At 48.8% G+C, this 19,562-nt stretch overlaps 1 protein-coding gene across 1 annotated transcript; it reads left to right on the top strand.

Moving 5' to 3' along the window:
- Positions 1–6: 6 nt before the first annotated feature.
- CCT5 (chaperonin containing TCP1 subunit 5) lies at positions 7–15,696 on the top strand. Its single transcript, XM_019662398.1, has 11 exons — positions 7–278; positions 2,898–2,958; positions 6,085–6,249; positions 6,986–7,184; positions 7,867–8,059; positions 8,137–8,286; positions 11,630–11,749; positions 12,399–12,584; positions 13,184–13,321; positions 13,920–14,100; positions 15,141–15,696. The coding sequence occupies exons 1-11, from the start codon at positions 174–176 to the stop codon at positions 15,266–15,268; spliced, it is 1,626 nt and encodes a 541-aa protein (XP_019517943.1). The 5' UTR covers positions 7–173; the 3' UTR covers positions 15,269–15,696.
- The last annotated feature ends 3,866 nt before the right edge of the window (positions 15,697–19,562 follow it).

Raw genomic sequence — 19,562 nt, forward strand, 5'->3', positions numbered from 1 at the left:
GGATTCCAGAAGGTACTGTCCGGCGTCAAATTAGTCTCAGGCGGAAACTAAGTCTCGCGCGGCTTTCACTGCGCGTGCGCGAGCGCTTGAGCCCTCCCCCGAGCGGAAGGTGCGTTCTCGGTTCCGGAGTGGTCTCCGCCGGTTGTTAGAAAGTAGACCCCTGCTGCTGCACCATGGCGTCTGTAGGGACCCTCGCTTTCGATGAATATGGGCGCCCTTTCCTCATCATCAAGGATCAGGACCGCAAGTCTCGTCTTATGGGGCTTGAGGCCCTCAAGGTAACGGGACCGGGACACACTGGCTGTGGGACGAGGGGAGACGGCCGAACCCTGTGTGGCTCTGCGCCTGCGCAAGCTTAGCCGCGGCTCTGCCATGTGCGCCGGGGAAAGACCGGGGGGCCCCGCCCGTGTGCAGACCCACTGCCAGAGCTCGGGAGAGGCCAGTGTATGCGCCTGTAGTCCCAGTGTGGGGCTCCGGGTGCGGCGGTTCTAAATCCCGGGCGGGGAGCCCGCGCCGCGCTCGCTTCTCCAGCCAAGCGGTCTGGGCGGCCTGTGTTTCCGTTTTCGTAAGACGCGGAGAAAGTATTCGCGCGTTACCTGGACGTTTAAGACTCTGTTGCTTCGTTTTTGGTTAGTGTACGTGCAACAGCCATCAAAGAAGTAGAGATTCGGTTTTTTTTGTCACTTCCGAAAGGCTTAGCCATTTACAAAGCATGTCATTTTTAGCACTTTTATGCATGGTGGCTTCCTGGATGCTGTGTCGTAAAAATTAAAAATGTAGACCCTTAAGGGAGAAAGCACCACCGAAACAGTGAGGAGTGGACACCAGTGACCGAAACACAAGGCAGGGTGAGACCAGCATCACCAGTTACTCGAGGGGATGCAGATAAAAGATGGAGGGTGTCCTTCCGGCGCTGGGTAGAGAGACTGGCTTTGGGTCAGGAATGGCAGAGAGCGGGGTTAGGAAAAGGGGACAGTGAAAGCAGAGACCTGGGCAGGAAATCGCCTGGCACGTTGTAGGATGCGAGCGCAAACTGGTTTTGATGGAGGAGCAGAGTCTAGGCTGCACTGATCCCCGAAAATGGAAGCTCTTGAATGCCCCACAGTCGAGATGTTATTCCGTGGGGAGGAGGGGAGGCATTGAAGGGGTTTTGAGCAGAGGCACAACCGAAGTGGACCCGTACCTTAGGAAGGAGGAAGGCGGGCGTTAGCTGCATCATTGCAGGCGTCCCGGTAAGGACAGGTCGTCTGAACACAGACACTGACAAAGTGCAGAGGAGGGAAGCTTTGAGAGGGCTCTGACTTCCTTAGAGGTTGTTATAAATGTGAAATGATCCACGACATTCATATGTACAGACCTTGTCACCAGATCTGAGGTTTCCCTGTTCACTGAACGTCTTAGGGTTTTACTTAAATTAAGAAACAGCGTAGTTCTCCCACGGACTGTTGGACTTAGGACAAGTTACACACCCTTTCTGAGCTCCCTTTCTCAGTGGGAGTAATACACTCCTGTGAAACTGAGAACGAGAATGAAAGGGGGTAACTCAAGCAGTGACCACACAGCGTTTGATCCACGGTAGGTCCTCAGGCCACTAGTGTCACATGCTCAGTTCCATTTTTCACTTGAAGGGACCAGCAGAAAAAGTAACATTTGGCATCCGCACCCAGTATAACAGTACAATAGAAGCTACAGGTGATTTGCATCAGCCACTGCGTTAACCATGTGCGTTTCATGTAATCCCCACCCTCCGAGACAGGGATTATTTTACAGACTTGGATACTTGGCCCGGGGCAGTGACGTAATGGCTTGAGGTCACAGCTAGTGAAGAACGGCCACCCGGATTGAAGCCCGCCTCTGACTCCGAAGCCAGGGGTCTATACCCATGCGCTCGGCCCTGGCACTGTTAGCATTCGGGGCCAAGTGGCTCTTTGGGTGGAGCGGTCCTGTGTAGGGTGTTTAGCAGCTTCCCTCACCTCTACCTACTGCCAGTTATAGCCCCGTCCCTAGTCTTGACAACCAAAAATGTCTCCTGGAGGACAAAACCACCTGTTAGGAACCACCTCCCTGCGATTATTATTCTTTTAAAGTGCTGTTGTACAGACCTGTCAGTCAACGTGAATGGTAAGGATTACAGCATTTTCACAGAGCCAATGAACTTGCTGTCGTTGCTGCCAGATGGGGTGACCAGGGAGGTCTCCCGGAGCATGTGTGTTTGAACTTGAAAAGTTGGTCCGCGCTTTGATGGATAGAGAAGGGGCCTTCTGTGCATCCGCAATTCAGAGGTCAGAGGACATGTTTGAGAGCAGGCAGAGCATCCTCACTGGAAGGGAACTAGGTCTCAGATTGTGGAGGGCTCTGAGGAGACGCTGAAGCTTTTCAACTTACGTGTTGAGGCACCAGCGAGGGGGAGTAGGGCGCGGCAGTTCGTTTAAGGTTTGGGGACTGGTAAGGGACGTGTGTGAGAGAAATGGATGGCTTAGCTGGATATAGGACGGACCTGAAGGCTAGGAGGTGAGATACGAGACCCTGGGTTTCTGTAGGGCGCAGTGGACCTGGGTTAGGTTGTGACAGCGAGAATAGAAAAGAAACAAGACATTTGGAGGAAAATGCACCTAATTATGTGTGAAAACAGGAACAGATACTTTCAGGCTTCCTTTACTTTCAGTCTTGATACCTTTGGCAGGAGACTTCGTGCATGAGTTAGGTCCTGGCTGTACCAATTGAGAGAAGAGAGTTGTTTCTGCAGTAAACCATAGTGTGACAGCTCAAGGTGCTGTGTGTTGATGGCGGGGCTCTCGCATGAAGTTAGCATTACAAAGTGGTCTTAAATCATCAGCTCTTTGCTTTGTACTGTTAAAATACGTAACTTGAGTATTTGCTTTTTCTGTTTCCTTTAGTCTCATATAATGGCGGCAAAGGCTGTAGCGAATACGATGAGAACATCACTTGGACCAAATGGTAAGAGACTAACATTCCGAGTTTTTTTTAACAAAATGTTAAGTCAAACTAGTCAGTACAACCTCTTTACAGAAAGCTGGGGACTGGAGGGGCCGTCCTTCCCTGATACAGCCAAACTTTGAACTGTTCTGTGCTCTAATCACGGCTTTAGTCATAAGGTGTGCACAGTTTTAGGTCAGATACTTTTCCACGAAACATCGTTTCATTAGCATTTTCTGAATTGTGTGTGTGTCACATGCCATTGAGTTGGCTCTGACTCCTGGGGACCCTGTGGATGAGTGACGTCCACAGTGTCCTATCCTCACAGCCCTGCTCAGCTCCTGTGGACACATGGCCATGGCTTCTCTTATGGAGCCAATCCGTCTCATATCTGGTCTTCCTCCTTCCTGCTGCTTGTGTTTTCCCGGCATTATTGTCTTTTCCAAAGAACCCTGCCTTCTCATGATGTGCCCGTTGCAGTGTTGTCATTTTTGCCCCCAGCGATGTTTCAGGCTGAATTTGCTCTGGGTCTCTGTAGAGCTCCCCTCCCCACCACATTTCAAATGATGCCCTTTTTCTCCTGTCAGCCTTCCCTGTCATGCAGAGATAGAACTAGCCCAGCTTTTCATGTAACATGTTCTGTGTACAGATGGAACAAATGGGGAGATTAAATGCATCCTTATCTGACACCTTTGCCCACAGGAAACCGTTCTGTCTCCATATTCTGTCCTGACAGTGGCTTCCTGTCCACAATACAGGTCACATTTCAGGATATTCAGATGCCCATTTCTGTCCAAGCAATCAGGGCTTTTCATGGTCTGCACAGCCAAAGGCTTCACTGTGGTCTGGAAAGCACAGACTGACCTTCTGAAATTCTTGGAGCTCTCCAGTGTCCAGCGAATACTCACAGTTAGGCCTGAGTGCCTCATTTTGGAATCCATCCTGCACATTGGCTCTTCCTGCTCCATATCCACACGCGCCTTCGTTGCATCGCCTAGAGCATCACCTTGTGTAGGAAACTGGAGCAGTGGTTCTGTGGTTACGGGGCTCCTTGGCATCGGCTTCCTTGAAGATTGGGGTGTATAGTGAACGTTTCTAGGCTGTAGCCCATTGGTTTGTTTTCCATATTTGTTGACATGCTAAGATTTTGACAGATTGAGCCTCTGGCTTGATTCTATCAGTATCCCATCTAACCCTGGCAATTTATTTCTTCCCACTACTTTCAGGGCCGCATTCACTGCACTTTTAGAATTACAGGTTCTTCCTCATAGGAATCTCCTTCAAAGGTGCCTGTCATCCTTTTATCTCTTCTATGTAGATTTTCAGTGTACCGTTTCTGCCTTTGTTTTCTGCTGGTCAGATAATGTGCTTCCTTGTTGGTCTTTGAGCCTTCCTAGTCAGGATTTGAGTTTCCCTTTTATTTCTTGACTCTTTGGTAGCAATCTCTTGCTTTTCCTTTTCTGTTCTCGTCTTACATTGGCTACTGTGATAGTTCTGTCTATCTCTACATGACAGTCATTGAAGAACTGCATTCAGAATTCTAACCCTGCTTTTGTCACCTGTTGCTTTTGCCTCTTTCCTGTCCCTAACAATTTTTAGGTTTTCTTCTGTCATCCATCGTGATTTTTCTGTCCTTTTTACTACCAGCGTTGTCTGTTTCCATTCTTCTCTGATACTGTTTCGAGTTTCAGTCCACAGCTCTTCTGGTTGTTGGTCAGTTAAGTTTAACGGTGCAAATCTGTTTTTATGTGGACTTTTAATCCACCAGTGGTGTTATTTACATTGTTTTCGCACTCCCATTGTCCTAGCGCTCTTCTTCAGCTCTGCTCTGATGTGCGATAGCAACAGTTGGCAGTCAGCACCGCACTCCTCTCGGTTTTGTTTCGGCCGAGAGTGCAGCCTCTCCAGCTCCTGCTTCCATTTACATAGTCTGATCTCCATGCCGGCCGTGTGGTGGTGTCCGCGTGGACAGTCACTAGTCAGTGGTTTGAAGCATGTGTTTGCGATGGACAAGTTGTTGGCTTCACAGAACCTGCTAGCCAATCTCCTGCTCCATTTCTGACCCCTAGTCCAAATGTTACAATGACATTTGCTTCTACCTTGGTTCATACTTTGGCATCCTGGTCACCTACAATTATCAGCATGTCTTGTCTTTGGATGTTTGTATAAAAGCTTTCAATTTCACCTTTAGCAAACCCTGTCGTTAGATCATAGGCTTGAGTGACGGTTATGTTCATAGGTTTCCCTAGCAGTCTGACGGTCAGACCTTGCATTGTAGCCCTAACTGCCTTCCTGCATTTTGCCTCAGTATCAAAGCCGCTCCGTTTCTTCTCACTTGTCATTAGCAGAACAGAATGCTGCTGGAAATGTGCTTTTCCGATCCATTTTGGTTTGCTAACACCAAGCATTGCGATGTTGGGACGTTCCGTTTTTCACTTTACAATGTCCAGTTTGCCTTGGTCACGCTCCTTACGTTCCCTGTTCCGGCTGGATGTGACAGTGTAGCATCGGACTTGCCTTTCGCCTGTGTGCACAGGGCAGTAGGGCTTCTTTTGGCTTTGCTCTGGTTGCGTCGTTAGCAGTAGGGCTGTCCATACTTGTTCTCTGTGCTTCCCCATAACTGTTTGACCTGGGATTGTCATCTTTCAGCACTGTCTTTTTCATTTTGCAGTGTCTCACCGTAGGGTTTTCAAGGTAAACGAAAGATTTTTTTTTTTTTTTTAAGAACGAGGACAAAAATGCAGCCGTGGTTTACCATTTTGTCTGCTACAGAGTGTGGGTGCAGACCTTACGTGCGTGGGTCCCTGGTGTCGTAATCAGCAAATGCCTGCGAAATGTCAGCCCCCCCTGCAGTGTGCCAAATCGTAGCTGCTGTCTTTTGTGATTAATATTAATTACATTTAGTGGTGGTCCGTAATTCTGCTTCCATTTCTCTGGTTTTAGCCAATTTTGATGGTTTCCAGTGTTTCACTTGGTAGGAGCCAATATGAAAATGTCTGCATGCAGATGCTCCCTTATATATGTTAAATGTTTATGGTCAATTCCTAAACAGGAGCTGGGTCAAGAGGTCTGACTTTCCTTACAGCTTTGGGTGTAGGTTGCCCGTTGTTTTCCTCAGAGCCATTCTAAACTTTGCTGTCTTTTTAGGGCTTGATAAAATGATGGTGGATAAGGATGGCGATGTGACTGTAACTAACGATGGGGCCACCATTTTGAGCATGATGGATGTGGACCACCAGATTGCCAAGCTGATGGTTGAACTGTCCAAATCACAGGATGATGAAATTGGAGATGGGACCACAGGAGTGGTTGGTAAGAAAAGGCAAAATACTCATTCTCGTTTAAGAGGTGCTATTTAAATCACACAGCTAAAACTGCCGAGAACATTTATGTTGCATCAAATTATGAGGAGACAGACAAATCCAAGTTGAAGGACACACTACAAAACAAGGGCAGCAGGTCCTTCAAAACTGCCATGAAGGAACAGAAGGGTGCGGGCTGGAGGAAAGGAGCTGAAGAGAAAGGACAACCACTTAACAGGCAGAACTTGAAGTTAGGGAGGCTTGACGAGATGAATAATGTTATATCTGCAGATGAACTTTGAGTTCATTTATTCAGTCTTTACTGGGTACCAAGCACTGCTCTGGATGTGCTTTGAGTACAGCAGTGTTACAGCAAACAGCTCCTTCGTGGTGCTAAAACAAAGCGGGGAGGCAGAGTAAATAATACATCTTTACTACCAGCATGAATTTCACAGAATAGAAATCCCTGGCCCAGGAAGCAAGGGGTTTTCCCCTTATAAAAGTGTTTTTATGTTCCAGTTTTTACATCGCCCAACATTTTCATCCATCTATGATGTGAGACCTATTAGACCTTTTCCAGAACCAAAACAGGAGGCTCCCTTTTTCAGACTAGATTGATGGTCTCAGCCTCTAATGCTTCCAGCGTAACCCTGGAACCCTGAGGCCTGCGGGGCAGCATCTAATCTGGGTGGGTTATACTGGTTTTAATGTTATCCTGAACTGGCTGTGTGCGGTCTTGTCTGCAGTCCTGGCTGGTGCCTTGTTGGAAGAAGCCGAGCTGTTGCTGGACCGCGGTATCCACCCAATCCGGATCGCCGACGGCTTCGAGCAGGCCGCCCGCATTGCTATCGAGCACCTGGACAAGATCAGCGACAGTGTCCTCGTCGACATAAAGAACACCGAGCCCCTGATTCAGACTGCAAAAACCACGCTGGGCTCCAAAGTGTAGGTTCTCAGTGCTACGGTTAGCATTTGTAGGGGCTGTAAAGTTTGTTAGTTTCTGGAGGTAACAGGAAATGACCTTGGTGGCTTCCTATTTGATGAGTTTCTTTCTGTTGTTATTTTGGCTTTGCTTTTAGTGTAGGTGTAGATGTATTCAACATGAAGCAAAATATTGTAAATCACTTACTTAGGACACGAACAACATTTTTAGTTTCACGTTTATCTTTTCTAGATGATGTAAGATTTCAGGCACTATCTCAATTACTAGATTTCCCTTATCGTTTTCCCAGAAAGTAAGTTTATTGATCAGTCTATTCAAATGTTTCAAAGTTTTCAAAAAAGGTAGCGTCTCCCACCTATAATCGACATCATGGAAACCCCTACAAAGTGGGGACACCCTGTCAGCTCTCACTTCTCATAAGTCTGCACTGCATCAAGATGTAAAATTTTTTACCATCCAACTCTCTGGTTCCCTTTGGGGTCCTTGGATCCCAGAGAATTCCTGCCCCAAAATGTTGAAAGTGCGGGCTGTGATGGCGTTCTTTCCTGAGACTCTGAATCATTCATTGTATAAAATGCCTTTGAGTTGCAGTAAGTCATGCTATATTTGAGTTACCACGTTACATCTGCTTTGGTTGCAGTAATAGTTACATAAATAAGCGCCGCCTTTGTGTGTTTTCATCAGGGTTAACAGCTGTCACCAGCGGATGGCCGAGATTGCCGTGAACGCCGTGCTCACGGTGGCCGACATGCAGCGCAGAGACGTCGACTTTGAGCTCATCAAAGTAGAAGGCAAAGTGGGCGGGAGACTGGAGGACACCGAGCTTATTAAGGGCGTGATTGTGGACAAGGACTTCAGCCACCCTCAGATGCCAAAAGTGAGTCGCTGCGTTTCACAGCTGGAGCCTTTTTAACTGACAAGTCTACCAACTCATGGTCCTGTTTTTCCCCACAGCAAGTCCAAGATGCTAAGATTGCAATTCTCACATGTCCATTTGAACCGCCGAAACCAAAGACGAAGCATAAGCTGGACGTGACCTCAGTGGAAGACTATAAAGCCCTTCAGAAGTACGAGAAGGAGAAGTTTGAGGAGATGATCCAGCAGGTAAGGCCCCCGTGGCTCACGGTGACAGTACGCTCCCCGAGGGCGCGGTGGGCCGCTGTAGGTGGTCAGTGTGCGTGGCGCAAACCTGTGTTAGCTTGGTGCTTCATTATGTGGTTACAGGTGTCACCTTAACAGTAGGGGCTGGCTTTCTTCACTTTTGAATTCTAAAAGTACTGAGCATTCACAGTGAGAACAAATCAGACGGCCCAGCAGCGCGTAAGGGGAAGAGAAGTGGGGCCTGGTCTTAAAATGGCGACGCGCCTGGGGTGGGCACCGTGCTTTCGGTTTTACGTGCTTGCTCTCCTGGACACGTGTAGGCTGTAAGGTGCAGTTTTGGACAGTTTTAATGTGGCTTTCCGCATATTTGAGACCTCTAGCTAGAACTCTTCGACCCTGGAGTGAAACCCGGGTGCCGTCGTGGTATCTCAGCTCCTTGCTCGTGCCCGTGGAGTCGTGTTCAGTGAGCACCTTCCCGCTTCCCCGCGGGCTCGGCGCAGTGCTTCCTCTTCGGGGCTGTCCGTGGGAGCCCAAAGCACCAGAACTCACGGACACGGGACATGGACGTTCTTTACCATAGCGGATGGACTAGAGGCTAGTTTGCCATCTGTTTTTCGGGGCGTCGTTGAGTCCGTTTATTTCTTCCTGATGTTCTCTGCCTGCTTTGTGTCAGGCACTGCTGTGGCACTATATAATAGCAGTGAACAAAGCAGAGCTCTTGCTCTGCAGGGGACGGCGGGGAGAGAGTGGGGCGCTGCACAGACAGCTGAGAAGGCCTCTGAGGAGCATTCCAGGCCGAGCAGGGTAGGCGAGGGCAGCACGTACAAAGGCCCTGAGACAGGAGTGTGCTCGGCGTGTGCAGGGAACAGCAGGGCTGAGGGGTTGCAGCATGCGGGGCAGCCCTGGGCGCTGGCACGCTGCACTGGAGGAAGTGATGGGGACTTGGGGGTTGTGTTGGTGTGTTGGTAGGTGTGACGGTTGGCAGGGATGGTAAGAGGAATAGTGATGGCGCTAGATGCCAACGCTAAGCATGAGAGGGAATGGCCCAGAGGAGCCTTGGAGGTGGCTGTGAACGGGGAGCAGACAGGACCTTTTGGAGCACCTGGGGGGAGGAGCCATTTGAGTAGGAGCGCAGGGCACAGCCAGGGTTTGTTCCCAGCAAGAATGTGACGGAAACATTGCAAGGAGGACTTTGCCGTTGATGGACCGACTTCCAGAGAGTTGGGGAAGGAAGGAAGGAGAGGGGGCGAGCCAGGTGTGGCAGATGACCGGAGGCTTGGGTGGAGACGGGTGAAATGGCGGCGGTGGGGCCTGGCGCAGACATCCTATCGCAGGCGACCACAGTGGCGGGATGGACGGTCAGTTCTGATCCTTGCCGCCTTGGGGCCAGCCACATAGCCATTTGCATGGGGCGGAGCGGAGAGGTGCTTCCTATTAGAAGTGGGGTCACCTTTGTTGGCCTCTAAATTACTCTATTTATTGATCCACAGAGGATAGTCCCCTGAAGTGAGAGGTGAGAGAAGCAGGTTGCAGAGAACTGTCCCGTAGGCTGTTTTATTAAAACACGAGTGCCTGAGACTCCTTCAGAGGTGTTTGTGGCAGGACAGAGCTGTTAACCTTGGTTTCCAGGGGCCAGCGGGGGGCTTAGCTCGGCTGACAGCCTCTCGTTTTGCTTCTCGGGAACAGTTCAGTTCAGTGTGGATCACTGGTTTTTAAACCACCGTTCTATTGGGTTGTCAGAAAAGTCACGATGCATGTTTGCAACACATGGCACAAGTTCATTTTTGGAAGTACTAGAGTCATTCTCGTCTATGTTATTGCTATGTCATTTGACAGCTGACAGTTCTAGCTTCATTCTAAAAAAAAAATTGAGCGATTTGGTTGAGTTTTGGAGATTTTACAAGTTGAAGATGGAAGACCAAACTGTGCATTTTTGCCATACTTTACTGTTTTACTTCCATAAAGGGTAGAACGCGCGTCAAGCTTGTGAAAAGTTGCATAAAGTTTACGGTGACAATGTTCTACAGGAATGTCAGTGCCAACGATTTTCACGAAATTCCATGCTGGTGATTTTGATCTCAACGATGCTCCTCGGTCAGGGAGGCCCACCGAGGTTGATGACAACAAAATAAAGGCATTGATCAAGTCAAACCCATGTTACACGACAGGAGAGATTGCAGAAACATTGAACATCCATCATTCAAACGTTCACGACCACCTGAAGAAGCTGGGAATTACATAAGCAAGCTAAATATTTGGGTTCCTCATGAACTCAAAGAAGTTCATTAGATGGCGCATATAAACATCTGCAATATGCTCATTAAACGTGAGGAAAACGATCCTTTTTTTAAGCGACCGATAACTGGTGATGAGAAGTGGATTGTTTATAACAATGTGGTGTGCAAACTGTGTTGGTCCCAATGTGATGATTCACCTCAAACAACATCAAAAGCAGACATTCATCAGAAGAAGGTTATGCGCTCAGTGTGGTGGGATTTTAAAGGTGTCGTGTATTTCAAGCTCCTACCAAGGAACCAAACAATCAATTAGAATGTGTACTGCCTGGTGCCAGCTTGGGCCAGTGAAGCAGCGTCCTCCACAACTGGACAGAAGAACCAAAACAACAGCAACTTGTCTGTTCCCCTTCCCCCAATTCCCCAATAAAAATCTTTAAAAAAAAAAAAAGAATGTGTACTGTCGGCAGTTGGACAGTTTGAACGAATCCATCATCCAGAAACGTCCAGAGCTTGTTAATTGTAAAGGAGTTGTGCTCTATCACAACAACACGAGACCACACACAAGTTTGATCACCCGTCAAAAATGATTGGAGCTTGGATGGGATGTGTTGCCACACCCACCATACTCGCCTAACCTTGCACCATCAGACTTGCGCTTGTTTCGCTCTCTTCAAAACTCCTTGCGTGGTATAGATCAGGTTATAAATCAGCACCTTGTTCAGTTTTTCGCAAATAATAAAGACAGGTCCTTCTATGAACGAGGAATTATGAAGCTCACTGAAAGATGGCAAAAGGTTCTCAAACAAAACGGGCAATATATCATTGATTGATCTTTGTTTTTTATATAAATAAATGACTTTTGAAAAACATAGACAAAATCCGTCATGACTTTTCCGACAACCCAATAAAATGAGGTATTCCCATTGATACTTGTTTGTTATTTAGAATTTGGACCTGGTGGAAGTCTGCAGTTGCACATTTCCTTCCTTTTCTGTGTTTTATTTTAATGCACCCACCTTACCCAACTGTGCATCTCACCTTTTTTCAAACATCAGAACACAAAGAGTCCTTACTTCTTATTAACATGATGGCGGAATCTCTTTTCGCAGATTAAAGAAACTGGCGCTAACCTAGCTATTTGTCAGTGGGGCTTTGATGATGAAGCAAACCACTTACTTCTTCAGAGCAACCTGCCTGCAGTTCGCTGGGTGGGAGGACCTGAAATCGAGGTAGGACGCTGCGTGTGAGAGACTTCTGGACTCGGGCTGGGCTTACGGTGCGCTGTCATAGTGCTCGCCTTAAATTACCACGTCTGACCAAGGCTCCGTAAACTAGAGGAGGGTGGGCTGGGACAGAGAAAAGGGCTAGAAGTCTTGTTATTGTTTTAGTAACAATGCTGCATGTTTCTGGTGTTCTGTGGCATATGCTTTCCATGTCATCTCACTTGGCCTCTGGCTCTGAGGTGGCTTTATCCACCCACTTCTGTGTCAACCGAAAACTTACAGCCATCCCAGACGCGTGTAGCCAGACACACACAACCTTGTATGTCCTCACTGCAGCCCTGTTTGCAGAGGGATGGCTGCAGAGCGCGGATCCAGAGGCAGTCAGGAGATGAGTCTGGGAGCTGGGAGCACATGGCGCAGGGTGACAGCCGGGCAAAGCTAGACCAAGACACCCAGCTCTTCAGAGCCTGGTTCATTTAACAAGGCAAACGTTTGGGGTTGAACTTGAAGATTTGGGGCCAATACGGGGCAGCAGTTCCAGTGAACTCCTAGGTGGAGCTTAGCTGCTTTGCAGTCCAATTGTGAAAGTTCGTTGTTGACCCACCTTGTCTCCCTTCTCTCCCTGACCCCCCTCCCCCACCTCACCCCCCATTAGTTGATCGCCATTGCCACGGGAGGACGGATCGTCCCGCGGTTCTCAGAGCTCACCGCTGAGAAGCTGGGCTTCGCTGGGCTGGTAAAAGAGATCTCGTTTGGGACAACCAAGGACAAAATGCTGGTCATCGAGCAGTGCAAGAACTCCAGAGCTGTGACCATTTTCATCAGAGGAGGAAATAAGATGGTGAGAAGCGAGATTTTGTCCTGCGTTTTTTCCAATTTTGGTACATGGCTTGGCTTTACCTATAATGTTTGTAACTGAGACGCAATTAGCATAAGTAAAACAGGATCATTTTTCTTAAAGAAACAAAGACACATCACGATGTAAAGTTACCACAGACCACGCTCCGTTGCCAGTTCTCCAAGGCACGTGTGCCTTTCCTCAGTCCCTTAAGTAGAAATAGGGACCCTACATAAATAACCATTAGCGAGCTCTCTGTTCCCCAAGAGTGCGTCATGCCGGACGAGACCCATCGTGAGGTGGTTCTTGGTCAGTTTAGTTTTGTTTGACCCCTCCACTTGGTCATGTGTCCTGGAATGAGTCAATGTGCCTCTGCCTGTTTTTTTTTAACTACGTTGTAGGGAGAAGAGGTAGAATGAACATAGAAACCATTTGACAAGTATTCTGGCACACTCTCTTCATTTGTTTTAACCACGATGGTTTTAATGGGGGAGTTAGGACTATTTTCAGCAAGCACTTAGATTAAACCAGAGCTGCTGGGTATTTGGCTCGAAATGAATAAATCATGATCACATTAATTCAGGCAAAACTGTTTTCCCCAGATCATCGAGGAAGCAAAGCGATCCCTTCACGACGCCTTGTGCGTCATCCGGAACCTCATCCGTGATAATCGTGTGGTGTATGGGGGAGGCGCTGCCGAAATCGCCTGTGCTTTGGCGGTTAGCCAGGCGGCAGATAAGGTAAAAACGCATGTCAGGACTCACAGGACAGGACATGTCTGTACTGTGCAGTGTGTGCACAGTCCGTGCTGCGAACGGACCGGGTGCTTGACTCGCCGCACAGGGAACAAAACTAGCAGGAGCTCAGAGGGACAGTCTGGGGATGAGGTTGGGAGCTGTGGGGACATGCGCGGGGTGGCAGAGCCGGCCAGAGCAAGAGCCAGCCTGGGACGTCCAGCTCCTCGGGCGTGTCTGACAGACATTCCATCTACGTGGACTCACGCCCGTGCACTCAAGCGCAGCTTACCATAAACGGGCATTTCTCGGCTTCTTTCAGTCATTCCGGCCTTGACAGTTACTATCTTAACGTTGTTTGAAATTGAAAGTTAATGAAATATAATACAATACACACCAGTAAGAGCCGATTTGTTCTCAGGCGTCTCGCATGTGTACTTTCACCACCCTTATTCTGTAGTGGTATTTTCATATTCTGGCAGAGTAAAGACAGCCTTTGCTTACCATCGCTCATGAGTTAGCTTGTCGGGGTGTAACTGGTAATTATGTTTGCAAATGCTGCTGGGTCTTCCTGCCAAGCACACTCACTGCCTGTGCCCTGCAGTGCCCGACCCTGGAGCAGTACGCCATGCGGGCGTTCGCCGACGCCCTGGAGGTCATCCCCATGGCTCTTTCGGAGAACAGTGGCATGAACCCCATCCAGACCATGACCGAAGTTCGAGCCAGACAAGTGAAGGAGATGAACCCCGCTCTGGGAATCGACTGTTTGCACAAGGGCACAAACGGTGAGGGGCTGTGGCTAGATTCAGGGGAGTGGGGGCCTCCTGCGCGGCTGTGTGGTGCTGACTGAGGTTGCCGTCGCTTTGTGAATTCTTGAACACAACTTGAGGTATTCGGATCCTGAATTTCAGTGTGTTTGATGTGATTGCCTTAGGAGCTGGTTAGACTGCTAGTCCTGGCCACATGAAAATAAGGGTAATGACAATGAATTACGATGTGGTATTTACACCAGAACCGGCTTCCATTTTAATCTTCCAAAATAATTCCCATCTTCCCTTTTTTACACAAGTGTCTGTCAGAGTGGATTCTGGTCTCACCTGAAACAGCCTCAAAATTGACTTTTAGTCCATGGCATACTCTCTGCTTGTACCCCGTAAAGTGTGGGGAGTTTATAAATGTGCTGTCCTTGACTCTGGCCACATGACTGCTTCGCCTGCTGAAAACCGAGTGCGGCATTTGCTTGTGGAAACGCCAGTCCTGGGGGTCCTGTACTGCTTGGGCCGTGTGGAGTCCTGCAGCCAGTCCCAACCACAGCGTCAGACAGTCTGATTGTACTGAAAGTGTGGCTATGTTCTGCTTTTTGTGTTCAGAGTCCAGGCAGCTCTTTTATCAGACAGGTGTTTAAATTTTTTAACTTGAAGGCCTGGTTGTGCCAAAATGTACCATTTCTAGGTGTTCGAATTATCTTATACTTTGGGTACTGTCAGATTTCACTTATTAAGATTTACTGAGTTATATGGTGTGGGGTGAGATGTCACTGAAAGGTTTCACCTTTTAGCTAGTAGCCTAGCCTTTCCGCTTGCGATTGAAGAGAGGTGTGCCCCCTCCCCCCCATCCCCACCCTAACCCGGCTCTCTGATAGTACCCAGGTTCAAACTCCAAAGCCCTTGCAGGTAATGAAATGTTCTTTCAGAAATGTAACTGGGACTTGTGGCGTCCAAATACGTAATTCCTATGTGTTACTGCGATTCAGTAAATTGAAGCAAATTACTAATATTAAATGTGTATTCTGTTTTAGGATAATCAATTTATTTGTATTTTTCAGATATGAAGCAACAGCATGTCATAGAAACCTTGATTGGCAAAAAGCAACAGATCTCTCTTGCAACACAGATGGTTAGAATGATTTTGAAGATTGATGATATCCGTAAGCCTGGGGAATCAGAAGAATAAAGAAAAAATGTAGAATAAAACATAGTAAGATCCACTGCTGTGATTAAATAAATGGGTGTCTTGTGATGCATCTACAGTTATTTATTATTATGTTCTTTTCTAGACACTGTAGATGCTGTAATGAAAGTAGCTGTTTGGTAACTATAGTTGCTCTTGTTCAGAGACGTGTGGTGGTAGGGACACTGTCACACTAGCTTTTGTATCCATTGTATTAAAGGCGTCTCTACACAGCCTTTTTTTTCTTAAACACTCACTGTAATCAAATGCCACCTTCATTGAAAGGGGTTGTGGTTTGTTTGTTTTTCATAAGCCTTAAGACCTATTTTAACAGCTTAAAACATTGAGTTTGTTCTCAGGATTTATTTTAACATTGAGAGTAATGTGGGCTTGATCCTATTAAATGGACTTAAATGCTGCATCTGTGTAAATGGTGGGTCCTGTGATCAGTTTCTACCACAGAATTGGGACGTCTCAAGTGCTGGTAGGTTACGCCGACAGCGGATTTTATTAACAGTGCTGGTGAGACCAGCGTTGGCAGTTGAATCTTCACATGGTCCCTATTGCTTTATTCTGGCCCTGCCCCCGCCTCCATCTCCCCCAAACGTAGGCCAGCTGTGTATGGAGAAGGCTGAGTGGTCGGAGCACTACACCACCCACATGCTCAGGAGGGCAGCTCAGAACCCATGTGAGGCTTTCTCACGGAGGGACAGTAATGCGAGTCACGGGATTGAAGGAAAAGGGAGACGGGTTGAGGAGGAGCAGTGCCTTGCGATGGCTGTGTGCCCGTAGACTGATCGTGGGTTATTCTGGGCTGGAATCAACTGGCCACAGTGACAGCCTTCCCTCGGGCCAGGCCTTGTTCTGAAACCCTTACCTGGACTGGGACAATTATCGTCGCCCTATGAAGGAGATGGATTTCTTATAATTCACATATTATAGGTGAGACTTGATCATTTACCAAACAGCTCCCGGCCCGTAAGTTGTAGAGCTGGGTCAAACCCGGGCAGCCTCCGTCCAGTCCCCTGAGCCCCAGTGCTGCTGTGCCCATTCGCTTGTGTATGGTTTTCTGCATCTCCCAAAAGAACGTTTCTCCTAGAGAACCGTGATGATCAAGGTTGCCGACGTGCCACCAGGGCTAGAGGCCTGCTGTTAACACTAGTCCGAGTTCCTGGCGTTGGGAAACCGATGCTTCCTGCCTCGTTATGTTTAGGGGTTGTCTTCTGTGAACCTGGACGCTGATCTCTTTCCCGCTGGGTCATCATGTTTGCTTCACCTCAGTGGTTTCACTAAACAGTATACTGTGGATTTAGGAATAACTGCCAACACCATTCTTCCTCATTTTGGTGTGTTTGTGGAACTAGACAGTTGAGTATTGCAGGTGTAAAACGTACTGAACACACAAACTGGTGTAATTTATGCAGTGTCAGGGTGCCTGTTCCGAGATTAGAATCACCTCAGGCGTAGGCGTACACCTGTTAGATAAATGCCTCGGTAGTTAGGCTCAGCTGATTCACAAGGACTGATCTCACCTGCCCAGAGCATAGCTTGCCTTGGGCCAGGCTCTCGCCTGAAGGGGTTGGTGATAGTGTGAGAAGAGCCACCAAACCACTCCTCCCAAAACAACTTCACCGCATCCTGGTGCTCTTTGTGGATGGGACAGGAAACTGGCTGCCATGTGAACAGGAAAACTCGTAGAGCTGTTGTTTCACAGCTTCTGACTATTTCATTAAAAACACCTCTTCAAGCTAACATCACCCATTTTGTCTTCAAGTTCCAAATCACTTGTCAAGTTTGACACCTCTGTGCTTTAGATGACCCCCATCTCACCCATGTGTGGCAAGAGCAACTAAACCACACCTGACCCAGAATTTTCCTGTGGGCTCCCAGCTCCCACACTGGATTTGCTTGATGTTTGTTAAATGGCCTGCTCTTTACAAGCAACCCTCAAAAGTACAAATGCCTCTGGAATGGCCAGAGGCTAGTCTGTTAGATGTGACTGGATTTCTTTCATCCTTTTGCCTTTCTTTCTTCATGGTGAACACTCCACTAAAGGATTGGGAGTTTGAGGTTGGGGGTGAGGGGACCATTTGTAAGCACAGAAGTTTTTCTCCATCTTCGGTGATTCTTGCAGGCAAGCTTGCAAGATGGGGGTCATCTAAACCACCAGAAAAGATGCCAAAGACAAGTGGCTACTGAGAAAACGTGTCGAAGGTCAGGAAAACCAGGTAGCACGTGACAGCAGTAGTAAGTGTGTTCAACAGTTGCCATGTCTTTAGTGCTGCTGTAAATGTTCTATGTAGCTATTAACACTGCTTTGCAATGTGGGCCACAGACCCCTTGGGGTCCGGACCCTTTCAAGGGACCATGAGGTAAGTATTTCCACGCTGAGCTTGGCCTTTGCAGTGTTGACATTTGCGCCAATGGTGCAAAAGCAACCACAGTGAAACTGCTTTCATGTTGGTGTGAGTCCGGGCAGTGGCACCAGGTTGTGCTTGTACGTAGCCATATTCTTGACCACACTTTGAAAACAGCCGTTTTCACTGAAGGATGGTAATACAGATCACTGAATCTCGGCCTTGGGTATTCTGTGACAAGCATGTAAAGCACTTCTGTGTGACAAGTGTGGTGGTCTCAGCTGAACTAGCCCCTGATGGAAGACCACTTAGAATGACCGACGAACTGGCTCCTCAGACTTGCACATGTGACACATTTTCTGAAAAACCCATCTAGTGAGCCTGTCCCAAGTAGAACTGTCAGTTCAGGCTCCTATGACAAAAACAGCATAGACTGGCTGGAACAACACATTTACTCCTCAGTTCTGGAGGCTGCAAGTCCAAGATCGGGGTGCTGGGGAAAGCCCACTGTGGACAGCCACCTTGTCCCTATCCTCACGTGGTCCAGGGGTTGGGGGGGTGCGGAAGGGGGAGCAATCGATCTCCCAGTGACACACTTCTCTTTTTAATTTTTCTCTGCCTTTTGAGACGACTCCTGTGACTTTCATGTGGGTTCTAGTCCTCCTGTGTCCCTGTCTCCATCTCATTCCGTCTACTTCCCCTGTCGAGGTTGACACGGCTTCAGAAACAAGCACAGCTCCCTACCTTGACCCAAGCACAAGGCACGTGGATGTTACTTCCACATGACACTCTCCCCCAGCGACCCTGCAAAATAATGTCCTTTTCCTCGTTCTGAAGATTTTGCACTGAGAAAAACGGTCAGAGAATTTAGGCGCGTTGCCCAAAAGCCACACAGCTCGCTCATCGTGGTGGGGCCTGGACACTTCCCCCCCACACCCTTCCTGCCCCCCACGTTCTCATCACCGTCTTACTCTACCCTGTTGGTGCCCACGCCTGGCGGATGGCTCCCCAGTCTGTAGGTCCACATGGCAGCCTGTGCTGCCACCCACCAGGCCTCCACGTCCCCTCCCTCACTGCCAGGCCTGGGGTGAGTCAGCCAATCAGTCCTGGCCATGAGCTGCCCCCAGCCTGATGCTCTGATGCTCACTCAGCCTCTCTCATGAGGTGGGGAACACGCTGGAAGGATTCTGACAGTTTCCTCCTCCACAAAAACAGGCGCACAGGAAGACAGCCCTGCTGCTGTGGCTGGGGTTTTGTGAGGCTAAGGCCCACCCCGAGAGGACTTGGCATCAGCAAGGCCTGAGCCACTCTTGGACCCATGGAGGGGTGTTGGGGGAGAGACGTAGTCAGGCTTGCTGTAACTCGCAGCCCAGGAAAACCTGATACTCCAGGCTGGACCAGAACCAAACTCCTCTCCACAGCTCCGCTGCTCGGTTCCACTGCTCTCCGGTCTTGCCTGCCCTGTATGGTCTCTAAGCCGACCTCAGACGGTTCCCTGTGCCCTTCTCACTGCCTGGAATCCCTCCTCCTCTCCCTTCCCCAGCCTGGGGTCAGGCTCATGTCACCGCTCCCTTGCTCCCTCTGTCTCTGGAGAGTCCCATCTTGTCACTCCTGCTCTCACAGAAAGAACAGAGCAGCAGCCACACGGGACTCTGCAGGCCCACCCAGCGATGGATAAGAAGAAGGGGTGGGTGTGGCGCTCTGAGGCTGCAGGAATGGCCCCACGTTGGCCACGGCACGTTGGGATGAAAGCCTCACACCCAGCCCAGGACCCAAGCAAACCCCTCCTGATGGAGGGAGCCTCCCAAAGGCCCAGGCCTGGGGGGGCCTTCCGGTGTCTGCAGACACAGAGGGTTCAGTGGAGGGACAGTGACTGGTCTAGGCGTGATTTACCAAGTAAATTCTCAGCTGGAACCGAGGAAGACAAACTGCAGGGCTGT

This window comes from Hipposideros armiger, unplaced genomic scaffold (genome assembly GCF_001890085.2).
Source record: "Hipposideros armiger isolate ML-2016 unplaced genomic scaffold, ASM189008v1 scaffold_374, whole genome shotgun sequence".
Taxonomy (NCBI): Eukaryota; Metazoa; Chordata; class Mammalia; order Chiroptera; family Hipposideridae; genus Hipposideros; species Hipposideros armiger.

Bases quoted from the DNA above. Each gene is read 5' to 3' on its own strand.
- CCT5 (XM_019662398.1), top strand. From the start codon at position 174: ATGGCGTCTGTAGGGACCCTCGCTTTCGATGAATATGGGCGCCCTTTC. The intron at 2,959-6,084 runs GTAAGAGACTAA...CTGTCTTTTTAG, and splicing joins AACATCACTTGGACCAAATG to GGCTTGATAAAATGATGGTG. The intron at 11,750-12,398 runs GTAGGACGCTGC...ACCCCCCATTAG, and splicing joins TGGGAGGACCTGAAATCGAG to TTGATCGCCATTGCCACGGG.